The 27,480-nt window shown below is 42.7% G+C and overlaps 2 protein-coding genes across 2 annotated transcripts in view; both read left to right on the top strand.

Moving 5' to 3' along the window:
* The first annotated feature begins 476 nt into the window (after positions 1–476).
* On the top strand, positions 477–25,663 carry DNAJC6 (DnaJ (Hsp40) homolog, subfamily C, member 6). Its single transcript, XM_010561525.1, has 18 exons — positions 477–622; positions 1,535–1,584; positions 1,691–1,839; positions 5,850–5,972; positions 8,104–8,237; positions 9,402–9,596; positions 10,006–10,123; positions 11,733–11,812; positions 11,993–12,186; positions 12,281–12,361; positions 13,241–13,687; positions 15,638–15,772; positions 17,113–17,181; positions 17,930–18,055; positions 19,585–19,845; positions 20,215–20,360; positions 22,312–22,488; positions 23,397–25,663. Exons 1-18 carry the CDS (start codon positions 489–491, stop codon positions 23,496–23,498), a joined length of 2,721 nt encoding a protein of 906 aa, XP_010559827.1. The 5' UTR covers positions 477–488; the 3' UTR covers positions 23,499–25,663.
* Positions 25,664–27,326: 1,663 nt separating this feature from the next.
* Positions 27,327–27,480, top strand: part of LEPROT — a 4,443-nt gene continuing 4,289 nt past the window's right edge. Inside the window, exon 1 of the mRNA XM_010561524.1 lies at positions 27,327–27,415. Coding sequence (XP_010559826.1) covers positions 27,400–27,415 — 16 coding nt within the window. The 5' untranslated portion in view covers positions 27,327–27,399. The remainder of the gene's footprint in view (positions 27,416–27,480) is intronic.

Raw genomic sequence — 27,480 nt, 5'->3', positions numbered from 1 at the left:
CATAGAAATGGGTAGTCATAGGACAACCTTTAGTCGTCCAGCTGCAGTCAAACTGGCAGCTGTGACAGGCTGAAGAGCTGTTGTATATACTAGTGCCTTTTTCTTACCCCTGTGGAGGTGGTTGTTGATTTGTCTTGGTTATGATCTGCAAATTAGCTGCATGCTGAAGGGCTGGTCTTGCTTTGGGTTGGGTTGAGAGGTGAGGGAGCTTGTATGGCGGTTGTCTATATTGTACTGATACTAAATAGTCAACCTACATACAACGCTGAGAGTCGGTGATGGTTTCTGAGCCCAGCTGGCCAGAATGTGCCAACTCTTATATCTAGAAAATCATGAGTTTAATAAGTAAAACTACTTTTGTGCTACGCTTGACACGCAGCAGCGTTTGGTCTGAATAGAGCAGCGGGCTGGTTGGTGCTGTGGATTTGTTCCAAAGAAGTGATGTTGGCTTTGGTTTTGTTGTACTTGAAGGTGCCTCGTCACCAGACATGGAGTCCAGCTATGGGGGAGGATTGCTAGATATGGTGAAAGGAGGAGCAGGGAGACTCTTCAGCAATTTGAAGGATAACCTGAAGGATACCCTGAAGGATACATCTTCAAAGGTCATGCAATCTGTTGCCAGGTACAGTACAGCTGAAGCTGCCTAATGCAAGTAAAATCTCTAGCTGCAAAGTGCCAGTCTGAGCTGCTGCCTTAACTAGCGCAGCACAACTACCAGCTAACCTAATGGGGGAAAGAGGTGAAAATCACAAGTGACTTCTTTGATTCTGTCTCATAACTGGTATTTGGCCTCAAGGAAGCAGAAAAACCAAAGTAAAAAAAATCTAAGCTTCATAGTAAGTGAGCATCAACGTCCTGAAATCTGGAGAAGCACCCCCCAGTGAAAGCGGAGCACTTGGTCTCTGATTCCTTCATTGACCCCTGTGGGGTCCTTCTACTCAGCTACCACTAAAATATTTTGTCACTGAAAATTGGCTCATTTTGTATGCCTTCCCTTTGCTGTGCAAGGAGACTTTTCTTGCTGATGCAACTGTTCCCTTCACTATAGCCACCTTTTGAGTAGAAGAAAGAGCTGAGGTGACTTTGCTGTGGCTACCTCTGCTGGGGGTGTCCCCTGTGCTTGGCACTCTGCCTGCCTCTGAGCGAGATGGGGCTACGATAAATTAAAGAAACTTAATGCAGGCAAGACCTCAGAGGCTTTGAGGGATCTGCAAAGTGGCAAACTACTGGAGATTTCTCCTGAAAACTGGCACTGAAAATTAATGACAAAAGGGAAAAGGGACCTTTCTTGCAAGCTTCTGCATCCAGTTAATTGTGTATGTAGAAAGGAAGGCTGGGTCGCTGTCTGCAGGAAGCTGTTTGCACCCTCTTCTTAAGGCATGATGACAAAATACAAAGAATCAGTTTTAAGACTGTTCTTTCCTTCTGTCACAAGTAGATCTTTGTGGGAAAACACTCTTTTCCTGGTTCCTCTAATGTGCTGTCTTCTGTAAACATGTGCATAATGTCTGTCTCCTACTTTGTCTTCTTTTAGTTACACCAAGGGGGAGCTAGATATTTCATACATTACCTCAAGAATCATAGGTAAGTACTGCTTATCGGATAAATACAACTTGTAGTATTCCAGGGCTCAGAAGTCCATAAACACGTTGCGGTGCACACTCACCCTGGCTTCTTCTTACGTTTCTAGTGATGTCTTTTCCCGCTGAAGGCGTCGAGCTGGGATTCAGGAACCACATTGAAGATGTACGGACGTTTTTGGATTCCAGACATCCTGACCACTACACAGTCTTCAACTTGTCACCCAAGTATTATCGCAGTGCCAAGTTTCACAACCGGGTGAGTGTTTTCCGAGGGGTTAACAAGAGCAGGGGGTGAAACTTCTTGGGAAAAGGGGCACTGGGTTCTACTTCTGTCTATCCTGAGCGTGGCAGAATGTAAGAAGATGAAAAAGGAATTATAGGTGTTTCTAAGCTGCTGCAGTCGTTTCTGGGTTTTAGCTGATGTCTGGGACCACGGGGATTAAAGACCTGGAACGTTCAGGGCATAATGCTTGTGTTAGTGCAGTGCAACTTACTCACATAGGCTATGAAGTTGAGCCTGTGCTGCTCTTGGCTCCTACGTAGCTGTTAGAAGCTGCCGCAGAGAAATAAGAAGTAAAACGAAAGTGCTTTGAATGAAATTACCAATAAAAGGAGGAAGATTATTTTCATGTTGAACAGTCTTTCAGTTGTGCTTTAATCAGCCAGGAGCCCTTAGCAGGCAAAGCACAGGGCTGGAAACTGGATCGAAGGGGCATTTTGGCTCTTCCATTAGTGTATGACTTTAAAAACCCACCTCCACTCTCTGCCCCAGTTTCCTTCTCTAAAACCAGAACAGCATATGGGAGCATTGCAAGGCTCTGGTTCATTAATGGCTTTTAGAGGAAATCTCTACAAAATACTGCTGTTGAAATGCAAGATTAGATCTAATCTTTCAGAAAACTTTCTGTTCTTTCCCTCTTCCACAAGGGAGTGATGGTTTTTCTTTTTATTTAAATTTTTTTTTAATTTCTTGTTTTTTGTTGCCCAGGCTTAACCCTCCATCAGGGAAAGTGAATCTCATGCTGCATAAGCCTCGTTTCATTTTAATTTGAGGTATAGCTGAATCTATCTTCAGCAATTGCTATGATCACCAGAAATCACTCAGTCACATTTGAAGCACGTTTCTCAGCAGCAGTGAGTAACCAGCCATGACTTCAAATATAAGTAAATGAATGGGAAACACTAATTAAAATATATCAAGGGCTCTGAATCTTCTGTCTCGCTTGGTTCTGGTGCCTCACTGCTGCTGTTGGTGGGAAAGGAAAGACAGATCTACTTTTGAAAGCCCAGCATTAAACATCTGTTGGTATATTGCTTGACCTGGCCATAACTCCTCCATCCCCTGTGCTTTAGCTCCTACCTCACCCAACAGCTTAACAGATGACTCTGTATGTCACTCTCAAAGTATGACTAGGTGCTTTGTAAGCTATTGCCTTGACACACACAGGAAGAAAATGAGGTATATTTTAATAAAATATTGTACTTTCAGGTTATGGGCTAAGAAACACTGACTCCAAGTACTTTTCAGGAAAACAGAATGTGGTCAACACAATACATGACATCAGATGAAACAATTAAAATATGAGGTTGAACTTCATATATATTGGGAGAAAAATACTAATGGGCTATCAAGGAGGTGAAATCATGTTAAGAGTATTTTCTGGATGAGGATGCCAGATGAGCTGAAGTTTTGAGACACACGCTTGTTCTCTGAAGTGAAAAGCTTTTTAATTCCTATCTTTAAAACTTTTTTTTTCCTAAGATCAAAGTAGGTCACTTTGCTGCATAGAGGCACAGGAGGGACATGAAAGTTAATGTCCTGCTGGGCCATTTTCCTGCCCTGACGTGGCTGTGCAGGGCACGAAGCCCCAAGCGCCCGGTTTGTTGAGGAGAAGAGGGGACTATGAACGCTAAAATCTGCTGCTCAGGTCTGGTTGTGCTCTGTTCTCCTCCCTGGCTTGCCTCCCCAGCAGGAGAGGAGAGCTCACGGCCGCTCAAGGATGTGTGAGCAGTTTGAAAACATGTAACTCAAATCTAGCCGTAAACAACAAAACCAAACTTTGAAGTCCCTGATGGGTCACGTTCTTGACTGGTGCTGCCCTACTGCTAAAGTAAAGCAAGCGCTGGCTGCTTATTTCTGAAGCTCTAAAAGAATTTCTGTTACTTTTCTGTAAGGTTGTCTTTCATGGGTGGTGGTGAGGTTATGTTTGAGATAAATGAAATGTTACTTAGGGCATATTTAATTTCCTAATTGCGAACCAGCAGGCAGATGTGTAATTATAGGCAAAGTAAATATATAATTATGGATTGTTGGGGAAATGTATATTATTTACTTGATAAGTGGTAATGGCTTTTCCAGATGCTTGACAGTGTGTTATTGTGAGGTCTGTTCTGAAAATCGTCAGTGAAAGGGTCACTGGTCCTATTAATTTTAACAGCCACTTGGAATCTGAATTGTGTTTTGGTGGTCTAACTGCAAGTGGATCTTGTGCCTCCAGAAGCCTGCTGCAAAAGTAGTTGGGGTTGGGAGGAGGAGACTTTTGCTTAATATAAAATAATAGACGTGATAATATAAAATAATATGTGTCACTTATGGCATCAGTACTCTGGCTATATTAAAGACTTGAATAAATGTTTATGATCGCTCTGTAATTTAGATTTTACAATGGCCCCATAAATGCAGCAGTGCATGCACTGTCAGGTCTGCGGAACAGAAAGCTAACGCTGGCTGTTCCTGCGCTGGGGGTTACTGCGTCGTGAAGCTTTGGGTGTTTTGTGCCCCCTCGGCCCTTCCTGAAAATGTGCAGAAAAGGAATAAGCAAGGGAAAACAGTGTTTGCGACAGAAGGAATGAAATAAACTACAGCTCTCGAGACAGGAGAAGATGGGGGATGAGGAGAAAGCTGTAGAGAGGATAAATAGGGAACGGGCATTCGCTGCCTTCCAAAGCTTGAGCACGGATTGACTTACTGGGTAGCTTCTACAGTGCAAACCTGCGCTTGCTCACCAAGTGCACAGCTGAGTTTCAGGATACTGTGGAGACCAAAAGCCTTCACGAGTCTAATTAGACAAGTATCTAATTAGACATTAGATCAGAGAAAAATGTCCCAAATGTTACGCGGAGGTCTGCCAGCTCAGGAAGGCTGGCAGCAGGACGGATGCGCTGGGTTAGGCAGCGCTGCCTGCTTGCTCTGTCCCTGTGTCCTCTGGGTGTCGTTGGAGAGAAAACACAGCTTGGTAGTTCTCCGGTTGGAGTCAGAATTCCCGTTTCTGCTGTAAGATGTTGTGCAGGTGTATGTAAGGGAGAACCTTAAATACAAATTTTATGAAACCTGGAGCGCTTTCTTCCTCTGAGAGATGAAACGGTCAGGTATGGAAATCATATGGCTGTTTAAGAACATCTGGGCAAACCATCGCCTTCCTGCCCCTGGTTCTCATTAAGCAGGATCCAAATGTCAGCCAAGAGAGAGAACCAGCTCTTTGTCTGAGGACAAGCCTCGTGATGTTTTGCCTTTACACTTCTGCTAGTCAGAAATGTCCTTTAAAAAGATATTTCAACTAATACCAGATGAAATGGAGATGTCTGTAGAAAGCTATTTGATGCGCTGTTTGAGACTGCAAGGACTGTTTTTGAGATAAGTGTTATGACTCAGAACTAGTACATCGATGAATAGTAAATAGGCATACTTTAGGATTTGTGGGTTTTTAGCTCTAAGAAGTCATTCATTTTTCTGGCTCACATCTTAACTATACTTATTCAGGTATGGAGGGTTTTTTTTATTTTAACAGAAGTTTCCCTTTCGTCAGTGTAATATCTGTCAAACAGGGCTTGAAAATCCTATGACACAAAATGACCAAGATCAAGAGATGCTCAGTTTCCCTGAAAACTATAGCTCTGATTTTCAAAGGGTAAGTTATACAAAGGCTTTAGACATAGTAGAAATCAATGCGCTGCTGCGAGACTGGGGTGTTATGAAAGGCCACTCAAGATAATCTGACTTGGAATGTAAATTTTTTAAAATGTATAGTCAGTGACAATAGATCAATATTATGTTATTTAATTGAGAGTTCTTTTTTTGTTTGTCTCTTCATAATTCATGAAAGTCACGGAGCAGAATTATGCATGAGAAGAGATGGAGTAGTTTTCAAGCACATAACTCTAGGTTGTAAAAGAGAAGTACATTTCTTGGCAGAAAGCATTTGTAAAAGCATGCTTTGCTTAATGCTCTTATGAAGCTGGCTTTTGTTCCTCCTGTGATTCCTGTAGGTATCCGAATGTAGCTGGCCAGTACGACAAGCGCCCAGTCTGCACAACCTCTACGCCGTCTGTAAGAACATGCACAACTGGCTACAGCAGAACCCCAAAAATGTGTGTGTCATCCACTGCATGGTAAGTACACCAGAAAGTAGCCAGATTTTTAGACCTATGAGTCATAAGTTGTATTGCACGTTGCATGTCTGGAGTCTGTGTACAAGGATGGTGACAACTTTTAAAAGAAATGTAATAAAATGGACCACCATAGAAAGGGATGTTATCTTCCATGTGCAGCTACATAGCTAAGCTGGAAGACCTAACACTGAATGAGAAGCAGGAATGCAAAGCAAGAGGGGTCACAATTGTTCTAGCAGTGGACTACTAGAGGTGACGAGTAGCAAAAAGGTTTGAACTTCACATGAGAACCGACTGTAAGAGTTGTCAGCATGCTGTGGCATTGCATTTTATTGTAAGTAGTCGCAGGACAAAATGCAGCCTCTAGACTGAAGGTTACTGATGAACGCTGGGGAGAAAACACATAGCTTGGAGTTTTGTTGAACTGTGAAACTGAGATTGTTGAAGTGTCTTGCGGTCAGGCCTGGCTGAAGAAGTCCAGCTGCCTTCTGCTCCTCTCTGTGCACCACAGCTGAAACACTTGCTAAGTCCCCCTTAAGGGTTATTCGGTACTGGGCAATGCGTAGATGGGATGCATGACAGTGGCGTGATTCTGTATGACTAACTTGTAATTTACCCCATACAACCTTTAATATTGACAGTAATGCACAAAAGGAGAGTTCTGTTTTGCTCCTAGAGCATAAATTAGATCCAGGAGTCTGTCAGTGCTGATCAGCATAAACTGGAAGGAACAGAGGAAATGACTGATCCAAAACTGCACAGACCTTACATACGAGTCTGGCATTTCTTGTGCAGTACAGCCAGTGGCTGCAGGATATAAATTCCACTCAAACAGAGATGAAGATGCATTTGATGCCTCCAGCCCTGAAAATCTAGCTCAAGAATCAAATTCCTTTACTGTCCTTTGAGTAATGAATATCAGGATAATGCTGTAAAGGACAGGGAGTCCTTTTCAACACTTTCTAAGAAGCCTGCAGAAGATGACTTAGTAGAGAGATCTTTTCAGAAGCAATTGGCAGGGGCTGAATCTTAAAAAAAGCAGATAGTCTGTCAACCTTGAGCATGTGGTCAGGCTCAGTGGGCTACTGGGGTCTGGGTCAGCTCTGGTATGGCAAATCCTACGGTATGGCTGGAGTGCCTAAAAGGTGCCTGAAATAAGTAATTGTGAGGAGCCTGTATAACTTGTTTCAGACTTTGAGGGTGAGCGCCTGCCTGATGGGGCAGTAGGTTTCCCACTTCTTCCTTGTAAATGAGTCTTGACTTCTGGGATCTTCCGTCCCCTCAGACAAGTGGGAGATGAGCTGGGTGGCATGGTACTCTGGTAGTACCGAGCAGGTTCTCGTACCCATCGCTGCACCGTGGATATGCATCCAAAACTGAGCAGGCATCAGACCTGGATTTTAGTGGAAGGTGGTGGGAGGGCTTTTTCTTTTTCTTTGGCTTGCCAGAGCTGGGATATGGTCCAAACGGCTCATCACCTCATATGTTCCTGGGTATAGCAGGGACCTGGGGCACTGGGGATATGTTGGTTCTCTCCTGCTCTTTCTGTATTTTTGGTCTATCAGTCCAGCTCGGCAAACATACTTTTCCCCCTTAGTCACACTAAAGAAACAGACTTGTTCAGGAGCAGTCTGTAGGTTGAGGGCTGTGGAGGTGTTGGGTGAGAGAGCCTTGGGCTGGATTTTTTTGTTTGTGGACTCTTCTAGGTTAAATTTCTATTAGATGACTGCTGCAGCTGTGGGATGGGTGTACTCTGATACCTGGTGTCAGTTCCAGGACTATGTTTGAAATACAATTATAATATTACAGCTTGGGAACAGCCATGAAACACCAACATTTGTAGACAAAATATACTTCTGGGCTTTCAAAACAAGTCTAAACTATGCTCAGCTTTGGCTGCTTACTGGATATTATCTTAGCTTTGATCCAGGCCAGTGCTGCTCACTGAAGTCCTAGGCATTAAACAAATGACAGAGCACTGAAAATTTCTCATTATCTTGCATTCTTAATTGTAGTCTTTCTGGAGAATTATTTTATGTGATTTAAGGAAGAGTGGAGAGTGTTCTGCTGAAATTTAAAGGATGTCTCTGATACTTACACATTTTTCTCCCCCTGCCCCTTTCCTTAACAGGATGGCCGTGCAGCCTCAGCAGTTCTGGTCAGTGCGATGTTCTGTTTCTGTCACCTCTTCTCTAATCCAGGCCCTGCTATGCAGTTGCTGAACACGAAGAGACCTGGAATTGTACTGTGGCCATCTCACAGGAGGTAGAGTATACTGGCTAAACGCTACGCAAGTGGGCTTTATTCTTCACACTAAAAACTGCCTGAGTACCTGTTTTGTGGGTTTGGCAAGGTGTTCCTAGCCCCTAGGCTGAGATAGGCATTCAGGTTTTACTTTGTTCCCCAGAAATAAGTGGTAAAGTGGTGATCAGGCACTAGAATGGGTTGTCCAGAGTGGCTGTGGGATCTCTGTCCTTGGAGATCCTTGGCTGGGTATCAGCCCCAGCAGCATAATCCAGTTCTGAGATACAGCTTTGAAGTTGGTCCTACTCTGAGCAGAGAGCTGGACCGGATGATCTTCAGAGGTCTCTTCCAATCTTGAATGATTCTATTATTTTATAAAACAATGCATGTGACCTGAAGGGTGTTTGTGCTGCATGCCCCAGTCTCTCCACCCAGAGCAGCCTGAAGGCGCTGGCAGGAGCTGACAAACTGAAAACTCCAGAATTCCTATTGCAGCAGGAGCAGTACTCATGCATTAGCCATGGTACTTAGCTTTGACAGGTCTTAACTGATGTTTATGGCCACTTCCATTTTACCCACGTTGATATAACAGTAATGGAGGAACAAAGTCAAATATTACAATAGCCTTGCTCACTAGTTCAGGAAAGCTGAGGGACCTGTAGTTAACAGCGCCTGGGTGAATCCCTCTCTCTCTGTCAGCTTCATCCTTACAGGCATTTACGCTGTAAAAATGTCTTTTTTACAGTTTCCATTAAGCAGAGGACAAACTGCCTAACAGAGCAAACCAAAGATATAGTGCTATGTATGTAATAATAATGGTACTTTGGTACATGACTAACAGAATAATTCATCTGCTATGTGCATGTAAAATAGAAGGCAAACTTCTACTGGTAAACCAGAAAACCCATTGCTCAGCACCTTCCCTTCTAAAAGGTGAGGAGAAATGATCTTCAGCTCAGAGATAAACGCCAACTTCCTTCCTCTTGAGCTCTTGTTCTTGTAATTAAATAGAAATGGAAGTGTAGCTTTTGTGCCAGCTGCAAGGGTGCTAGAGTACATGGAACCTCCAGTCCTGGAACTCTGAAAAAATCGCACTTTCACTGGATTTCAAGGCAGACTTCAAGTACAGAATGAAAACTGGTCACCTGGGATGGAGATTTTAGTAATGGCTTTCTCTGTCTGCAGATACATAGGATACATTTGTGATCTAATAGCAGACAAGCCTGTCATTCCTCACTGCAAACCACTTACTATCAAGTCAGTCACCCTCAGTCCAGTCCCCTGTTTCAACAAGCAACGAAATGGCTGCCGACCCTTCTGCGACATTCTCAGCGGAGAAACCAGAATCCTTACAACTTCCCAGGAGTATGAAAGAATGAAGTGAGTTGCTGTGATCTCCTACCATCCTTAGGACCTTAGTGCAAAGGAGGCTTGCATTTTGCTGTATTGTGTCTAATATCGGTGCTGCAGTCATTGCCAGACTGCCTGATAAATGAAGGAGTCCATATATTAATTGCAAGTTAGTGCCTAGTGTTGAAATAAATGGCCGGGGTGAGTCTGAAGTTGTCATGCTGTGGGATACCTTAATAGAGGTAGTTCAGTGCTGTGTTGGTTTCCCATGTGAAATGTTTCTGTTCCAGCTAAGCCTAATACTAAGCAGAGCACTGAACGCACCTCCTGTTTGCTTGGCCTGGATGAGATGATAGCTTTTATGTTGACATTGTTGATGGGTGGTAATGGCACTGTGGATGGGAGCTTAACTATGGATTTCCTTCTCTTCCCCTCAAAGAGAATACCGTGTGCAAGAAGGGAAAGTCCTAATTCCACTGGGAGCCACTGTCCACGGAGATGTTGTTGTTTCTGTCTACCATATGAGATCAACCATTGGGGGACGCCTTCAGGCAAAAGTAGGAGTTTGTTTAACTTCTCTTGTGTGGTAGAGGCAACGTAGCTAACTAAGAGATGGCTAAATATGGGGCCTAAGAATCCACATGGCACTTGTGATGAAAGTTTCCTTACTTGACAGTAGACATAGCACAAATCTGAGCACTGCCAAGTGAAAAAAAAGCACTGCATATAGAGGAGTCCATGATGCCTCTGGCATCTCTTTATGGGGATGGTGTCTACTGATAGAGTGTAGGATCCTTCCAGCTGATGTAGAAGACGGGAACCATCCATCAGTAACCAGCTCAGGGCAAACCACCACCAAAGCCTCTACCTATGCACTCTAAGAATATGGAAGAAGATTTTCTTCTGCTCAGATTAGAATGACTTACTGAGCCATTGCTCCTGCATGGTGCCTGTTTTGCTTGCTCTTAGAGCAGCCTTCACCTTTTTTGGTCATGAGGGCAAAAAGTCAATTTGTGTGGATTTGTTAGTCATGGGGATAGGAAAGAACGTTTAAGCCACAGGCTGGTCAGACAGCCACCTTCTTCATAGCCAAAAAGCCTCTTAATACTAGTAGATGAAAGAAATGGGAGACACTGGAAACTAGGGAGGGAGCATAGGGGAGTGCTGGAGTGAGCACACCCTGTCTCCTTTCCATAACATAGTAGCAGCACTGAAGGTGAAGATAAATATTGGTCCATGCTGTTTTAGGCCTTGAGACTGACTTTTTAAAATACTGTTCTCTGCCTCTTGTAATTGCGGAAGAGGAATTTGGAAATGCAGTCTGGTCAGACTAGAAAATTTGGATCTGCAAGAACTGAATGAGTAGTTGTCACACACCAAGTTGCTCGATTAACCTTTGTAGTGATGAGGGTTAATTGGCTCACTCCGTGAAATAACCTGTTTAAATTGTAGTGATTTAAAGCACAAAATGGGAGGGAAGAACCAAGTTTTATCCTACCTGCTTTGATGAATACCACCTCATTTGCTCCCTGGAGATGGGTGCTGTATGGCTGGTCAGGCATAGCAGTTCCCAGACTCTCACAAGCAGCTGGGTGGGATGGCTGCCCTCTCGAACTGATACTTTAATCTGGGATCTTAATCATTTTCCTGGTGATACGTTTGAAACCTTAATATTCAAGTTGCAGAGTGACAAATTAATGTGTTTCTTTTTAATTTATTGGTGCTGTTTGCTGTATAGATGACACTTTACTGAAGCCTCCACTGTGAGTGAAATGGTCTTAAGCTTTACTGGGGTACAAACCTGTTGCTCCAGTGTATTCAGTGGAAATGGGTATTGGTTTCATTTAACTGCTAAAGTGTCAGGTAGATCCTAGAAATAAGGACAAGCAGGGAAAGCAGGCATATTCCTGACTGCTGTGAAGGCACTTAGCTATATGGAGGCAGCAGCAGCAGGGATTGAGGCAGATGGAAACATTTGGGGTCGAGAAGAAAAAGCTCTGCTTTCTGTAGAACAAGCAGAATGGAGTAGTTTACATAGCAGTTATGATTAGTCTATATAGTAACTGGTAGTCAGGTAGACAATTAAGTCTGCATGTGCTATAAACAAATATTTTAATTTCATGAATTTAAGTACCTGTTCAACCTGTTCTGTGGGGTTTTTTTCAGATGACCAACACACAAATATTCCAAATTCAATTTCATACTGGATTCATAGCCCTGGGAACAACCACACTAAAATTCACCAAGTGAGTATTTTAAGCTGAACATTAATCAAACCTGAAGCATAAAAGCCTTATGAAGGCTGAAGGAGAATATTCACAGATGAAATGTGGAAAGCCTGTGTACATGCATATATTGAAAGACTTTAAATAGCTTTGCAGAAATATCCCCTCCTTTTTAACTGTACAACTCTTGTCCCCATTCAGGCCTGAACTGGATGCCTGTGACTCTCCAGACAAATATCCTCAGCTCTTTCATGTTATACTGGACATAGAAATACAGCCTAATGATAGACAAACCGAATTAACTCCCCCGTGGGAGAACTTCACAACAAAAGATATCAATCCAACCATTCTCTTCTCCTCTCATCAGGAGCATCAGGACACTCTTGCTTTGGCAGGTAAAAGCTGCACAGATTTATTCAATTTACATGCTTACCTGTGTGCTGAACTTTGTTTTGCTTGATTTTATTTATTTGGTGCTCTGTGCTGCAGGTAGAGGTCCCACTGATTCACCCCAGGATAATATAAGAAACGTTGGACAGAGTGCATTCTTCTCATCTCTCAGCTGGCAAGGTATGCAGGCTTGGTCTTCAAAGTAAAATCTGCTTCGAACAAGATAACTTTTTTTTTTTTTCCCTCTCCCCTCCCTGGAGCACAGAGTCAGGCTGAAGGATCTGATTGTAACATGTCTTTCCCATTAGATCACAATATATTGCTGGTCACACCCTTCTGTTGCAATTGAGTGGGAATTGATTTCCTACAATGTCCTCTTCAAACATTGCCTGCTTGTGCTGTATATGACAATTATTGACATAGTTCTGGTGTAAAGCTTCACCCAAGGCCTCCTTGATGCTAAAACCAAACTTAAGCTGCTTTTTCCTAATGTTGCACTTTATATATAGTGCTGTGAGAACACAGCACCGAGGGTGTTTGTCTGAGAGGCTGTTTAAAGATGTTCAGCATTAGGAAAATCTCACAGCACTGCCGAATGCAGCATTCCTCCTCTGGCATCAGTGCCGCGTTGGGTAGGAACCTGGTGTAAGCAATCCTTGTGGGCACAGCTAGGAGGGTGGTTTGTGTCACTAGTCCTTTACAATGAGCCTTGTTTTGCCTGGATTTTGAGGCATGGCTGGAGATCGTCCTGGATGCTTGGTCCTGACCCAGAAACTCATTCAGTTTGCATCTCTGGGCGTTACACTTGCTGACTCTTCAGGCTTGAGGAGAGTCAATTAACCCCGTCTTTGTTTCCTGATCAATAAAGCTGGCTCCTTACAATACAGACCAGCAAAGACTCTAAGTGAATCTTTGCAAAGGACTCTTGTTTTAAAATCCAGCAAAACGCTGCTGTGATATTCTCCGTAGCTTTTTGTTCTGCTTGTAAGCTGATTTTTACGGGACCTCTGTGATGACAAAACTAACAGCTACCTAATTTTATCTTTAATCATCATTTAGATCAGAAATCTGACAAAAGTAGCTCTCACCCCACCTCAGAGGATCGAGCAGCGTTGGTGCATGAGGAAAGCGAACAGTCAGATGACGAACTCTTGTCCCTTTCCAGTCAGCACAGTAATGCCAGCGGTGACAAGCCTCACGGGACACCAAAACACAGCAAAAAGCAGCAAGAGCCTCCGGCACCACCTCCGCCTGAAGATGTGGACCTGCTGGGCCTGGACGGTAGCCCTATGAGCAAGAGTTTTCCCTCGCAGCCCACTGCTGCTCCCTCTAACTCAGACTTGCTGAATGATTTGTTTGGGGTTGGCGGGCCAAGTTCCCAGAGTCAAAGCGGACAGCCCGCCGCTGAGGAGGTCTTCCATGTGGGGGGACCTGGATCCGTGCAGTCAACTCCTCGGCGTTCCGCAGCTTCGGCATCCCCATCCCCGTCCCCAAGGGTAGGAGAAGGTAATAGTGGCTATGCCTAGCGTGTGACTTGGGCCACGTGCTTTGGGAATCCCACTTGGGTGATCTGCTCTGGGCTGTTTGTTGGATTCCTCTTGGGTACACTTGTTTCATGCAAATTAAGAACTCTGAGGGATCCCAAGAGGCCAGCCAGCTCCTTCACTCTGAGACAGGAGTTGGTGCGTCTTCACAGTCAAGAACACAAACCAGATTATCTAGTTTGTTCCCTAAAGTCTCTACTGGAGCTCACTCAAGTGTTTGGCTGGCTCCTTACACTGATGGCCACTGGAGATCATCTGGTTTGCTCTTACTATGTGTCCAATGATGCATATGAGGAGAATATGTATTCAGTTTAAAAAAAAAAAAAAGCCTCTTAGGTTTTCAGGTAGACCCATAGCAGTTTGAATTTAATTTCCCTTTTAACTTTAGGGAGTTTGGAGCTATGATACTGATCCTGGACTATGAAATATGGCTGCACAGTTCTGCTCTTTCTGCAGAGAGGTTAGGCACTATAAGAAGATCTTTTGTTTCTTCAAAGACACATTGAGACCAGGCTGGCAGAAGTAGTGGTTGAATAGCTATTAGCAAGAGGGATCTTTTGGAGTGTCAAGTGAACAGAGGAGAGCAAGTGAAAAATCACATGTAAGTGAACAGATGAAGAACCCAATCTAAGTTACTCAGATTCACTGAGGGCCTTGGGAAGAGGCGGTCAGTTTTACTAAAGTCAAAATGCCAGCAAGTGGCCGGATCCGAGAGCAGGTCTCTGTGCACCACACTGAGCTGCATCAGCCTCCCCGTGTTTGCTTTGGCCTAATCCTTTATGTTACAGTTTAAGAGCTGACATCGTCAACATGTACCTGATTCAAAGAGCACAGTATGCTTATTTAACTTTTTCTCAGCAACTAATAGCTTAAAGCATTTGCAGCACCTGCCAACTTTCTCGTACAGAAATGGTGTTTTTTCATTTTGTTAAGGAGGTGCAGGCTTGGACGATGCTGGGGCTGACACCGGTAGCACCTGCCACAGGACGGCCATGCAGCCAGTTTCTGAAGGCTCTTATGGAGTCCTCTGTTCTCAGCTAGAATAAAAAAACCTGCAGGCTTGGGGAGGTTTGTCTGCTAGTACACTTAAATAAGAGCTTGCGAGATAAGTGAAGACTAGTAATTTATTAAGTATCCTGAACAATAAGTAACATAAGTAATGAGTAGCATTATTAACACGATGCATAGCTTCTCAGGATTGTATCTTTCTTACAGTAGTATATATCGCATCTCCGTTCAGGATGCTCTTTACCTTAAACTTGTTGGCAAATAAGAATTGGAGTGACTTCATAGGGGTTCCTTTTGTTGGTTGGGCTTGTTGGATTTTTTTTTTTACATGAAAGACAGCAGGCTAAACAAATTGATCAAAAATGGAGTTTGAGAATGAACTGGATTTTTGTAACAAGTGATGCTATGTAGGAAAGACACCAGTTATTTTCTAAAGCTATTTGCGAAAGATGGTCCTTTTACCCTCAACATGTGTAATCTTTAACAGCCTAAAATCATCTTGGACTGCGTTCAGCTCTTGAGAGGAAGCAGGATTTGCACCAGGCTCCAGGCTGTCCCTTACCCTCCATTTATGTATTGGCAGTATGTGCAAGCTGAAACTTCATCTGAAGTGTCTAAGTACCTAAATACTCACTTTGACTACTCCTAAATTCAGCCCCTCTCTTTGGAAAAGACAGATGGGATCAACAAATGTGTTGCTGTGACCAAGTCATGTAGCTTGCTCTATCCCCTAGCATTTGGCTAGGGTAGTGATATTTTCCAGTTGCTCTCTCATAGTCACCTGCTGTCTCCTATTTGTTATCTGCAGGTATTAGGTTTTCTTCTCCACACACCCGTGTCTTTTCCCTGAAGCACGTTCATTGCACAAGTTAATGAATTAGTTTTCTCAAATACGTTTTTACAGCCACTGCCTTTGATCCATTTGGAAGTAGCCCTAAGCAAACTGGTCCAGACCTCCTGGGTTCCTTTCTTGGTTCATCAGCTGTCCCTGGTGATCCTTTCCTTCAAGCAACAAGAAGTCCTTCACCAACTGTGCACAGCGATCCCTTTCACATGGGTAAGAAAGTGAGGCTCTTCTAGTACATTTAAGTAAACACAAAATGCTGCTTTTAAATAGTGATGGAGCCATTAAGTACAAACTGATGCTTACCATAAAATGACTGTAAACCACAGAAACCCCAGCAAACAGGAAAGAGCTTTTTGTCTCCAGACTTAAAGCATATTCATAATTTGAAGTGTGGTGGGATGAGACTAGTTTTGCTCAAGTCTTATACTTAATTAATAAGCTATTTGTATACATGATAAAAGAGACCATGAAGAATGTCTGCCTGCATATTCCTGTGGTTATGAGGTCTCGTTTGAACCAAACTACCATTAATTGAGCTAAATAGAGCATGGCATATTAAGCCTGCTAGAGAAAACACATATCCTTTGGTGATTTTAATTACAGGCATCTGCTTTCTTTAGTTCTGATAATAACCCTGGACAAATTCACAGTTGAATTTGACTCTTATTTGAAGAGAAGGATTTTTTTTCATTGGACTTTTTTCTTCTTTTTGTTTGAAATGTTCCTTAGTTGTCCTATGCCAGAATTGAATGTTGTAACCTTCTGTGAACCACATTCAGATACAAATTTGTTTGTGTCTGATCATCTAATGCGTGTCCCTTGGGTGCAACAGTCTCACTGGAAAGCCAAAATGACTAAGGAGGGAACTAGTGTGCTGCTGGCACTGTTCGTATCCTTGCTTTGCCAAACTCGGGTATTGGATATTAACTCTGTGAATAAGATGGCTGGGTCACACTTGGAGCTGGCTGCAATAATGAAAGTAATTGAAATGGTATCCCAGCATGGTGAGCTATTAAATTATACTGCTAGTATCTGCAGATAATGAAACGCTGGCAGGGTGAACTGCATAGATGTACAGGCTTTATTTGATACAGGGTTAAGGGAAGGACTGTGTGTGTTCTTACTGGTTTACATCTGTGTGGGCTGCTGTGCTTTATTTGTTTTCTCCATAGTTGCCCTTTGCTTGCAGAATATTTCCTTGGGTTGAGATGTATTCAGAAACACAAAACCACATGTGTTATTCTGGTGGTAAGGTTTTTATAAATAAGTATATAAAGCCTCTGACCAAAGCTACCATAAAATGAACACTGTAGATCTGTGTCCTTCCACACTTAACTCTGTATAGCATGACATGACAAAAAAATGTTAAATTTGTAATGCCCATCGTGAGGGAGAAGTTCATTTCTAATTGGCAAATGGTAGGTGAATGCAATACTGTTTCTCCTGCTCCTTGCCCCCTGTTCTTCCTAGATGGGATTATGTTGGTTTTGCTCTACTGCTTTAAGATATTTATATGTAATCATTCTGCTTAGCTTCTAGCACACCAACGGTTTCCATACAACCAGATGTTTCCGGTGGTTGGGACTGGGCCAATAAACCAGGTATGTATCATAAAAATTCAGGACATCTAACAAAAAAACCTTAAGGAGCCCTGAGAGAGGAGAGGCAGAGGGAAAATGCTACCAGTGACTGCAGTGAACAGGTTCCCCCCTTCTGCTGCTTAGCACTTTGACTAATACAACAAAACTTTAATCAAGATTTTGGTTTCATCTGAACTGCAGCAGGTATGCTGTACCTGTTGTCCTGGTCTCCCAGTTGTCCAGGAGAGGATCTGGCTAAAGACTACCAAACTCTTTCTGTTAAAAAAAAAATATCTGGGTTTCTTTCCTCAAGAAACCAGGGCCTGAAGTGGGAAAAGTGCTTGGTGAGGGTGTACATAGTTGTGTTTTATTCCAGTGTGGAGCCACATGAAGGACCTGGGAAGTGCTATGCATTCCTGGGATGCCAATAAATAATAGCATGATTCTCTCTAATCTTGGGAGACTATGTATGTCCTACCAAAAGTTGTTTCCTGAAGGCTTCTGGTTCATAAAATACATCCATTTGTCATAATTACTGTGTCACTGAAGACAGTCTAGGGAACACTTTTGTTGCTGATCCTAATTGTGAGTGGGTGTGTGACTAGTCTGGGCCAACGCTGAGTTGAGACTGCTTAGGAACCTGGCAAGAGTATACTTAATTTTAACAGCAGTCTTCTAACATCATGTGACTAAGCACTGGGTAAGAGCTGCACTCATGTAAAATAGGGATAAAAACTGAGTTATTTTTTCTTTTTTTTTTTCCTTTAAGGTGGCCTAGGTGTGGGAAGTAAGTCAGCTGCCACCAGTCCTACAGGATCCCTCCATAGCACTCCCACTCATCAGGCTAAACCCCAAACACTGGATCCATTTGCTGATCTGGGGACTCTTGGAGCAAGTTTAGCAGGTTTGCATCCCTTATTTAAAAAAAAAAAAAAAAAAAAAAATTACCAGCTCTGTTTTAGGGAAATAGGATGAACAGCCTGGTATGTGACAGAGCTCTGTGGGTCCTTTCAACCTACCTGCATGTTGGTGCTGCTTTCAAGCTCTCCCTTCTGCCTGATTTTCTGTAAGCTCTCACAAATCTGTGCTTTACTGATCCTCCATCAAAAAAAAAAAACCTGCTAACAACTTGTTGGGACCTCTGTAGGCTGTATGGTTTGCTAACTGTAACCTCTATCTCATAAGTCTAAACAGTCTCTGGCTAAGGATGCTCTGTGTTTTAACTCCAACTGGAGAACTGTTGCTACAGACCTTGGAGCAGTGCCTGGGAGGAGACTTTGGCTCTTCAAAGCTACTGGGGTCCCTGAGGAATTGTTTCCTTCTAGACTTGACTCATTTTTGTCTTTTGTGAGGAAATGTGTGGAACCTCACTAATCTGCCTCTAATTTGCAGTACTATCTAAGTGTGGAGTTTGAATCCATTTTCATTTGCACCTGGCTACAAAGGACTGTTTGCTTGACTGCTTAGACAAGGATTTTTTCCTTGTTTTATCTCGGAAAAGAATCAGCAAACCCTGGACCTCGGTGTTAAAAAGGCAGTTCTGACAAATTGTTTAAGTTTTTCTTAAAACCCAGCATGTTGGCTTCTCTGACTCTGGTAAATAGATTTTTCTTCCCTTTGTCACTGCCCTCAGCTCTTTGCAAGCCATTGTGGTTTTATCTGATGTTTGTATTCTTTGCGTCAGTACCAGCATGGTTCTGGAATTAGGTTTCCCAGTTCCCTCTGCTGGATCACTAGCTGCTCTGCAGGAGCAAAATAAAAAGTATGCCAAGAGCCATGTCAGAGCATTGAGGTGCTTTTAAAACACGTATTCTGTAGCAAAGTTATGGTGTTTAAAAACAAATAACTTGGCATCCACAGGATATTTAACCACATTTTTGTTGTTCAAAGTCAAAAGCATTTGATCCAGTTTCTGTGACACATTCCAGAGCTCAGAGTTGAGTGTGGATGTAAGTCTCAAATAATAAAACATTAACTCTGCATACCTCTCACCACAAACTATGCCAGAGGAGCATCCCCTAAGGTAATAAGGTGCTGAAACACACAGCTCTGTGGGATAGTATTACATCAGCACAGCATAAGGAGATACTATTTCAACATAGGTCAACTTGATGTTGCCACCATAACACACAGCAGCCGTGGTTCCCAGTTAGCTGCATGTAGCTTTCTCTGTGTTTCCCCAATGAACCACTACTCCAATTCCTGTGCAATCTTCAAGGGCAGTTGCTGTCTTTTAAGCAGCTTACGGAGCAGTGACAGGTAAGTTGAAAGGCTTTGCCTGATGTTGCAAAAATAAGTTTGTGGCAGAGCTGAAAATAGAAGCCAGCTGCCTGGGGGATTTTGATTAGGTTCCCTCTTTTGGGAAGGCAAGTCAGTATCCTGTTTGCTAATGCTCACAGTCATTCCTTTCCCCGTACTCTGCAGGTGGCCCTTCGTTTGCCAGTAAACCGACCACACCGACAGGCATGGGTGGAGGATTCCCCCCCTCGCCACAGAAACCCTCTCCCCAGCCCATGGGCGGCAGCGGTTGGCAGCAAGGAGCTGGCTATGGCTGGCAGCAGGCACAACCCAAAGCCCAGCCAAGCATGCCTCACGCATCTCCCCAGAACAAGCCCAATTACAACGTGAGTTTCTCAGCGATGCCGGGAGCACAAAACGAACGTGGAAAAGGACCGGCTAACGTTGGTAAGCTTTTCAGAGTTCAGCATCCAAAAGGCTGACTCCTTCTAATATTGCTTTAATGTTCCAACGCCTTAACAGGTTAGGGTCTAAGCAAGTAAGTCATGCTGATCATTTGATGATATATAAAGTTCAACACTAGTTGTCCTGTCCTAGACTCTAAAGCGTGCTAATATTTGGGAAACCCTGCGTGCCAAGTAAGCTTCAATAATAATTAAAAAGTAACATTAGCCTATACCTCTTTTGTGAGAACCTGGACACCCATTAGCACTGGGAGATTGTTATAGTGATAAGCGGGGGGGGTGGTGGCTTGGGTAGAAAAGCAGTGTTAAACCTGTATTGTGATAACAAATTCAAATCTTCTTGTTTTTCAAGATTCAAAACCAAAAGTGTCTGCAGATTTCGAAGACCTATTATCTGGTCAAGGTTTTAATGCTCACAAGGACAAGAAAGGCCCCAAAACAATAGCTGAGATGAGAAAAGAAGAAATGGCTAAGGAGATGGACCCTGAAAAACTAAAAGTAAGCAATATTCTTGTTTATGCTCTTACAATCATTCAACGTGTCTGTCTTTCTCAACGTGTTGGAGGCTGCTTGAAACTCTGCTCCTGAAAGGTGGAGGGGGCAGTAATCCACCAGCCATCCCACGTGTGAGGCAGCAGAGCAAATCTTTCAGATTATTTAGTGCTAGAAGCTATCATCCTGTTTTAGCACTTACTTTAGTGCGTGGCCTCCACAGTATTGCTGGATCCCAAGGACCATGTGCTATCTCTTCTGCTTGCTTTCCATAAAGTAGGTGTCTAAACTTGATAGCATCATAAACTGCTGTGCTCCCCATTCGCATGCCAGACAGCAGTGAGCTAGGGGCACCAGAAACACGAAGTCATAAACTGCAGGTATTGGGGAATATCTGGAAGAATCTCCACTATCTCATCAGAATGAGAGATACTGCTTAGAAAAAAGTGATCAGTTTGTAAAAACTCTGTTCTAAAATAGCTTATTACAAATAAACCAGATAAAAAAAAGTAGTGACCATCTCTGCCAGTCCTTCTGCCAAACCTAGGTTTTTGTGGAACAGGGGATGTTGTCCCCATGATGAGATTGCCTTGGGGCAGAAAGCGAGAACTTCCTGCTGCTGGTTCATATAATAAATTCTCATGCCTTCCCTGGAGATGTGAGCGTCCTTTGGAATAGATTTAAAACTCCAAGGTTGCATTTCTGTCCTAAACCAGGCTGTAGCAAACAGTGGCTTGCTCAGTGTTACTGTCAGGGCTGCTGGTCTTCCACATCACTCCAGCCCTGATTAGCAGGCACAGCTAATTGAACTAATCCTCTGTCTCATTAATCTTGCCTGCTTTGGAATTCTCTCATCTCTCCTCGATAAACTGCCAAACCACAGATCTATTATGAAGGGAAGGAAACTCAGTCTGTCCTGCTCTACATTTGAAATATGAAACTATGAATTATAATTACAGAAGGATACAGAACTGAGAGGAAAAGCCCAAGCAAAAGCAAAGCAAACTTCTAGAAAACAGCATGAGTGAATTTTTAAAAAAATTTTTTTTTTAACCTTTGGAAAGCGTGTGCCAGCAACCATGCTGAACACAAATGTCAGCCACTTGTAACCAAGCCGGACAGCTGTCAGGCCATCAAGTGGGCAGTAGTTTTCCCAATTCATAAGCTATACAACTTCAGCGATTCATGTGGTACTACTTACTGTGTGTAACATTTTTCCCCCCAGCAAGCTGCTGAATCACTGAAGCACCCAGCTGATTCTCCCTTCCCAATAAAACTCCCTTTGCTCTGATGCATTTTATTTCCCTGAGTCACTTCAGTTCAGCCTGGAACCGTTAAACCTATTTATGTTTTGGTTTTCACATTTACTTCCCTTTCCTCCTTGCCTTCCTCAGCTGTAGGCTAAGATGGCAGCCACTAAGGGGGACTACATCATCTAGGAAAGCAGACTGCCTTTTGCTTTATTTGGCTGCTGGGTTGAAGGTAGCAGATAGGCACATGGAGAGAACTGAGGCTTTGGACTTAGAGCTTAAAAAGATTTGTATTGAAGCCAACCTTCAACATGAGTCTGTAGAAGACTTAACTCTAAACATGCACAAAAGATACACATCCACAGCAGAGTTCTAGTCGAGCTTACTTCAGATGTGCAATTAAGTTTGCTAAAGAGCCACACAGTTAATCATTTCATTTCTCTTTTGACTATTCCATCTGTTTATAAGCATTACCAACTCAGTATTTTTAGCAGGGATGTTGCTCAAGGTGTGTCTTAACTTTTCAAGCAGTGATATAAAAATGAATGACAAAGTAGAGACTGACAAGTATCTTCCAAAGGTTTTCTAAAGCTTGGAAAGAAATGTAAGATGCTCCTTGGAGTCATTGGTATTCAAATGAAAAAAACTTTTTTCTACTGGAATATCTAATGTAAGGCATAAATTGAGACTCACCTTCTTCTCTCCAGGTCCTGGAATGGATTGAAGGGAAAGAGAGAAATATAAGAGCCCTGCTGTCCACAATGCATACAGTCTTATGGGCAGGGGAGACCAAGTGGAAACCTGTTAGTATGGCAGATCTTGTCACACCAGAGCAAGTGAAGAAGGTCTACCGGCGGGCAGTGCTTGTCGTTCATCCTGACAAGGTGAGGTTTTCCTAGTTTCACACTGTTCAGAAATTGTTACTGTTCTCTTAATTATGAAGTGTTGAATGTGATTGCTTAATTTATTGGTGCAAACAGCTTTGTGGAAAGTAGTAGTTCAAGATTTTTGTGGGTTTCTGAAAGGTGAGAAGTCTAACCGCTCCCAGCCCCAAGACTGTGCTTGCTACACGCTGCTCCTAGCAACAGAGATTCAGATCTTCAGCTTTTGTCACCCTCACTTTGACTCTAAGCCATACTGGTGGTGAACAACAGTCCAGAATATTGTGCCTGCTGAAGGGGATGAGGATGTGATAAAGGCATATGAAAGGACAGGGGTCTTAAAATCAAACTGCTGAAACGGAAGAATCAGGTTTATCTGACTATCTGACTTGTGGCTTGTGGTCTTGCTGCTTACGCTTGCCAACCAGAGTGCAATGACACCATCTGGGAAACCCGATGGCGATGACGAGGCTTCCCCTTTTAACGAAATGGAGGCCCTGAGAGTTTCAGGGCAGTGGGCAAGGCTTGAGATGATGTGGGCTGCTGAGAGGTTTGTAGGAATACTGCTTTTATCAAGGAACTGTTTCAGGTGGCAGCTCTTTCCCATCAGTGCAGGTAAAATGCCTCTTGCAAAGTCTAGATTAAATTTTTTTTGCCCTTGGGACTGCAGTGCTTTATCACACGTGGGGGGGTTATCAGCTCTGAGGAGCAGAAGAGCTGAAGAGCCAGGAAATTCTCAAGCTGAAAACAAGGTAAGCAGCCCTCAACAGTAGCTTATTCTTGTCAAAGAATAAGTGAAAACCATTCATGGAAAGTGAACAATAACTGCTTGAGAATCTAGCTGCTCAAATGTCAACTTCTTGTAGTCTGATTTGGTAGCTGTGATATCCCTCTTTCTGTTTTTATTCCAGGCTACTGGGCAGCCATATGAACAATATGCAAAGATGATATTTATGGAGCTAAATGATGCCTGGTCAGAATTTGAAAACCAAGGACAAAAACCCTTGTATTAGGTACTTTCTCAGTCTCCACTACAGACCTGTGCTAGTGCTTATATAGTCTCTTGTCACAAATGTCACAGATCAACCAAACTCTGGCTGGAAATTCAGAAGTTTCAGAAAACTAAGAGCCTAATACTTATCATGAAGAACAAGAGAAAGGTGTCCTTATACTTGTATCAAGAATCCTGAGCTCAGAGGAACTCTAGCCACCTGGCTCACCATATGAGAGCCATGGGGTTACAGTTTCTTGTAACTTTTATATTTTCCTTTGGATTCCAGTGGGGTGAGAAAGAACACATTCTGGGAAAAGGTGGAATTGTTCTGTCTCTGACACAGTGTAGCTGGTGAATTTCCTACTTTTTTGTGATATGTGATATGGCAACACTTCAGTTGAGTTCAATAACTGGTGGTGAAGCCCAAACTTTGATGTGCTTTCTTCCTAGGTTTGGATCAAACTTTATCAAATTTAAGTGCTCAGATGTGGTTTAGGCACACTTCTAACAGTCACCATTTGCTGCTTAATTGCTCATATAGTATAGTATGCCTGAATAGAGACAAAGCTGAATCCTGGGTTAGATCAGTGTGGCAGCTGAACTGCTGCTTTACGCATTAATACTGTACAGTCCAGCAGTAAAATGTGTAGAAGAAATTCCTCAGCATTATGGAGCAAGTGTCTTTTAAAGCAAGCAACAAGTAATTGATGTTAAACAGCACTTTGTTGGTTTGTTAAACAGCAGTTCTGGGGGAATAGGGTTCTTTGGGGGATAGGGAATTGGGGGGAATGGTGAATCCAGATTTGTAAATGTCAGGAATGAGCATGTACTGCATTTCCCATGAAGTTCTCATCAATAGCTTGAAACCATCAAACAAAAGAAATATCAACAAACTAAAACTCTGCTGTAAAGTTTTAGAAACTTCCTAGTCTATAGGTCACACTTCCCCTCCTGAGGATTCAGAAGACTTTTTCCAGCCCACTTGTATCACCTCTATGCCTTTATCAGCTCCAGAGCACTTGGCAAAGGCTCTTGGCAGAATGCAACCTGTTGCAACTTCACTTTTCAGATCATGGTGTGCAAGCTGTCATGCAGACATCTGTGGACCAGGTCTGATTTTTTGAGGTAAATACAATGCAAATTGATTATCATAAAAGTTTATATTGGACCAAAGCAATAAGATCACAAGGAAATATCTCTGATGCTAAAGCTGAAGCATCTTTCCTAGTTAAAAACCAAGTTACACTCTTCACCCCAAATTCTGGCATTCTCCTTTTGTAGAATAACTAAAGCTAGCAGTTTATTTACCAGCATGTTGTATCTGTATTTGAGCTTTGAAAGGGCAGGTATATGCAGAAGATGGGCAGGAAATCATTTGTATTTACTGCTTCAGGAACAGGGTGCCATCTGATGTGAGTCTTTAAAGCTGGTGGTTTTTAAAGACAATCCACTTGTTGTTGCACTTACATTTTCAAGTGGCAAAACTTCTATTGCAAAGACAGTGTGTCAAAGTACATTGCTTTCTGTATAAAAGTCATCCTTTTGTTGTATTGGTCCATTATTTACTACCATTAATTGAAAATGTGAAACCAACACATAGGTCTCCTTTTATATAAAGGACCTTAAGATAATAGTAACAAACTGGATGTTATTTATTAATGTTTTGATCCAGTATGTGCTTGTCTTATTTAAAGAGATAACTGGAATGTGAACCATGTTCCTGTGATTTGTTGGTTTATTGTTTCTCATTCACATTTGTAGATATTGTGACCTATGCCTATATAATAAAAAGGATCTCATTACTATAACGTACTTTTTTAATGATAAAAACTACATTAGCTTTGTATCAAGTTTGTCATGGCACATAACTCTGGATACTCATACGTTCACAAAATACAAATCCATCATTAAACTTTATCTACCAAAAGAAACCCTACCCCACTTAAGCTTTGATTACTTCCATCCCTAATGTTTTTATGGATGCATGAAAGTATTAGGACGTATGTATATCAAAATAGTTAACTTAAAAAAAAATTCTTGTCATATCTGGTAGTGACAGAGGTTATCAATGTTCAGGTTTACTGTTTCACTAAATTATTGTAATTTTTGTAAATACAGTATATACTCAATGAAATTGTGACTAGTCTAAAACATTTGTATATACATTAAAAAGCTCAAATTAACTTATTCAGGTATGTTTTGTGCTTGTGGGGGAAAAAAAAAACCTTCTACCTTCTCTGCAAATGCTGGATAAGCAACAATGAATCCATGTATGGTAAATGGAAACTTCTTTTGTCTACAACATCTTACATGTATGACTAACACCTCTGCTGCTCTAGTGCAGAGTTGGGTGGGACCTGTGTGGTACACATAAAGGTAGCCATAAATTACTTGCTCTGGAGACAAATACTTTTTTTTTCTAGAGCTTTTATTTCCTCAAGAGCAAACGAAGCTACATGAAAAAGCCAGTTGCCATTACTGCAAGCAGATTGTAAGAGTAGTAAGGGTTTAATTTAGAGTAAATTTGCAATGGGAAAAGATGCAGCCTTTCCTGCTTAAGAGAAAAAAACCTTCAGCCCACCTGGAACAGAAGATGGTAATTTAACTTGTTTCTATGTTTTGATTTTTTAAAATTTTTTTTACAAGTCAAGTCAGGTGCATATTTATATGTTTACTGTTGGTCCAAAGCTGTTTACATTAGCAGCAGCTGTACCAGGATGTAAGCTTCTGTTGAAATTCCTAGGGCTTTTTTGCTTGTTGATGACAGCTAAAAGCTCTGTTCTGCTCTAACACTTTGGGGAAGGTACAGCGAAAGGGTCTCTACATGGTTTTCTGTTGCAAAATAAGCCCAGAAATGCTGAGTTCACTTGCTGCTTACAAACTGTGACCAAACCATAATATTAAAATTGTACATCTGCTCACATGATATGGGTTGTGTGCCTTGGCCAGTGTCAGTATTGCCTTTTTTAAGTGGTCTCTAATGCCATGCAGTAATTCACAGGTTGGCATTTTGGGTAGTTTTCCTAAATTAAGACATTTTGGAAACAACTTGTTGCTTGCTATTCTTATGCTACCATGCTTCAGTGACCCGTGGCCAAGCAAGTCAGCAAACATAGCACCTGACAACATTTTCACTTGAAGCATTTAGTTACATCAGTCTGCTGTTTTAATTAGGCAGCCTTCTTGGCTCTAGATAATTTAAAATTAATAATGAAATTGGGGAAAAAATCTGTGCTGGAGAAGGTACAAAACAAGAAGAAGAGCTGAGACGCAGAACTGGGAGAGATCTAAAGAAATCCTGTGTGGGGAGGTGGATCCAAAGGGCTGTGCAAATTCTCCCTTAAAAAGGCTGTTCTTGGGTCAAAAATGGGATCTCAAAAACCTAAGACTTCAAAAAATACTGCTCTAAAAAAGACATGCCCTTCTTGGGGTGGATGATGCAAATCCTGAGAAGGCACCGTGTGAGACAAGTGCTTGGGCCCATTTTTGGGGGTGAAAACTGGGGTTTTTAGAAGTAGCCTGCAAGATGGTGGTGACTGCTGGGCGGGGGCTGTTCAAAGCTGTATTTCTGTATTCAGATCGTGCTTGTGCACGTCTATATACAGGTATTTGCGCACATGTACACCATATATAAAGATATATATGTTTGTTTGTGTGTGTTATGTTAAACACCCGCCCCAAGGCCCGACTGGAGGCGTAGACGCCGCCCCGTAACCATGGCGACGGGTAGGCTGGCGGCCCGCCCGTTTCCTCACAGCTAGCCCCGCCCCCTTTCCCAAGCGTGGGCGGGGCCAGGCCGGGAATCGCCTCTTAGGTGACGCTGTCGGCTCACGTGGTGCAGGAGGGAGGGCGGGGCAAGAGGTGGGTAGGCGGAAGTCGCTCGCCGCCACCTCAGCTCGGCGTCGTTCAGAGCCCCGAACATGGCGGGCATCAAAGGTACCGAGCGCTCCCGGCCGGCTGGGCGGCGAAGCGGCTCGGAGCTGCCGTTCGGCAGCTCCGAG

This window comes from Haliaeetus leucocephalus, unplaced genomic scaffold (assembly GCF_000737465.1).
Source record: "Haliaeetus leucocephalus isolate CR32 unplaced genomic scaffold, Haliaeetus_leucocephalus-4.0 Scaffold147, whole genome shotgun sequence".
NCBI lineage: Eukaryota > Metazoa > Chordata > Aves > Accipitriformes > Accipitridae > Haliaeetus > Haliaeetus leucocephalus.
This window is presented reverse-complemented; position numbering and strand designations above follow the sequence as displayed.

What these genes read in the sequence shown, in the direction of transcription:
- DNAJC6 (XM_010561525.1), top strand. Translation starts at nt 489, where the DNA reads ATGGAGTCCAGCTATGGGGGAGGATTGCTAGATATGGTGAAAGGAGGA. An exon ending in CTGTGGCCATCTCACAGGAG is followed by an intron (nt 8,238 to 9,401) that starts GTAGAGTATACT and finishes CTCTGTCTGCAG; the next exon opens with ATACATAGGATACATTTGTG. An exon ending in TGGACCCTGAAAAACTAAAA is followed by an intron (nt 20,361 to 22,311) that starts GTAAGCAATATT and finishes TCTTCTCTCCAG; the next exon opens with GTCCTGGAATGGATTGAAGG.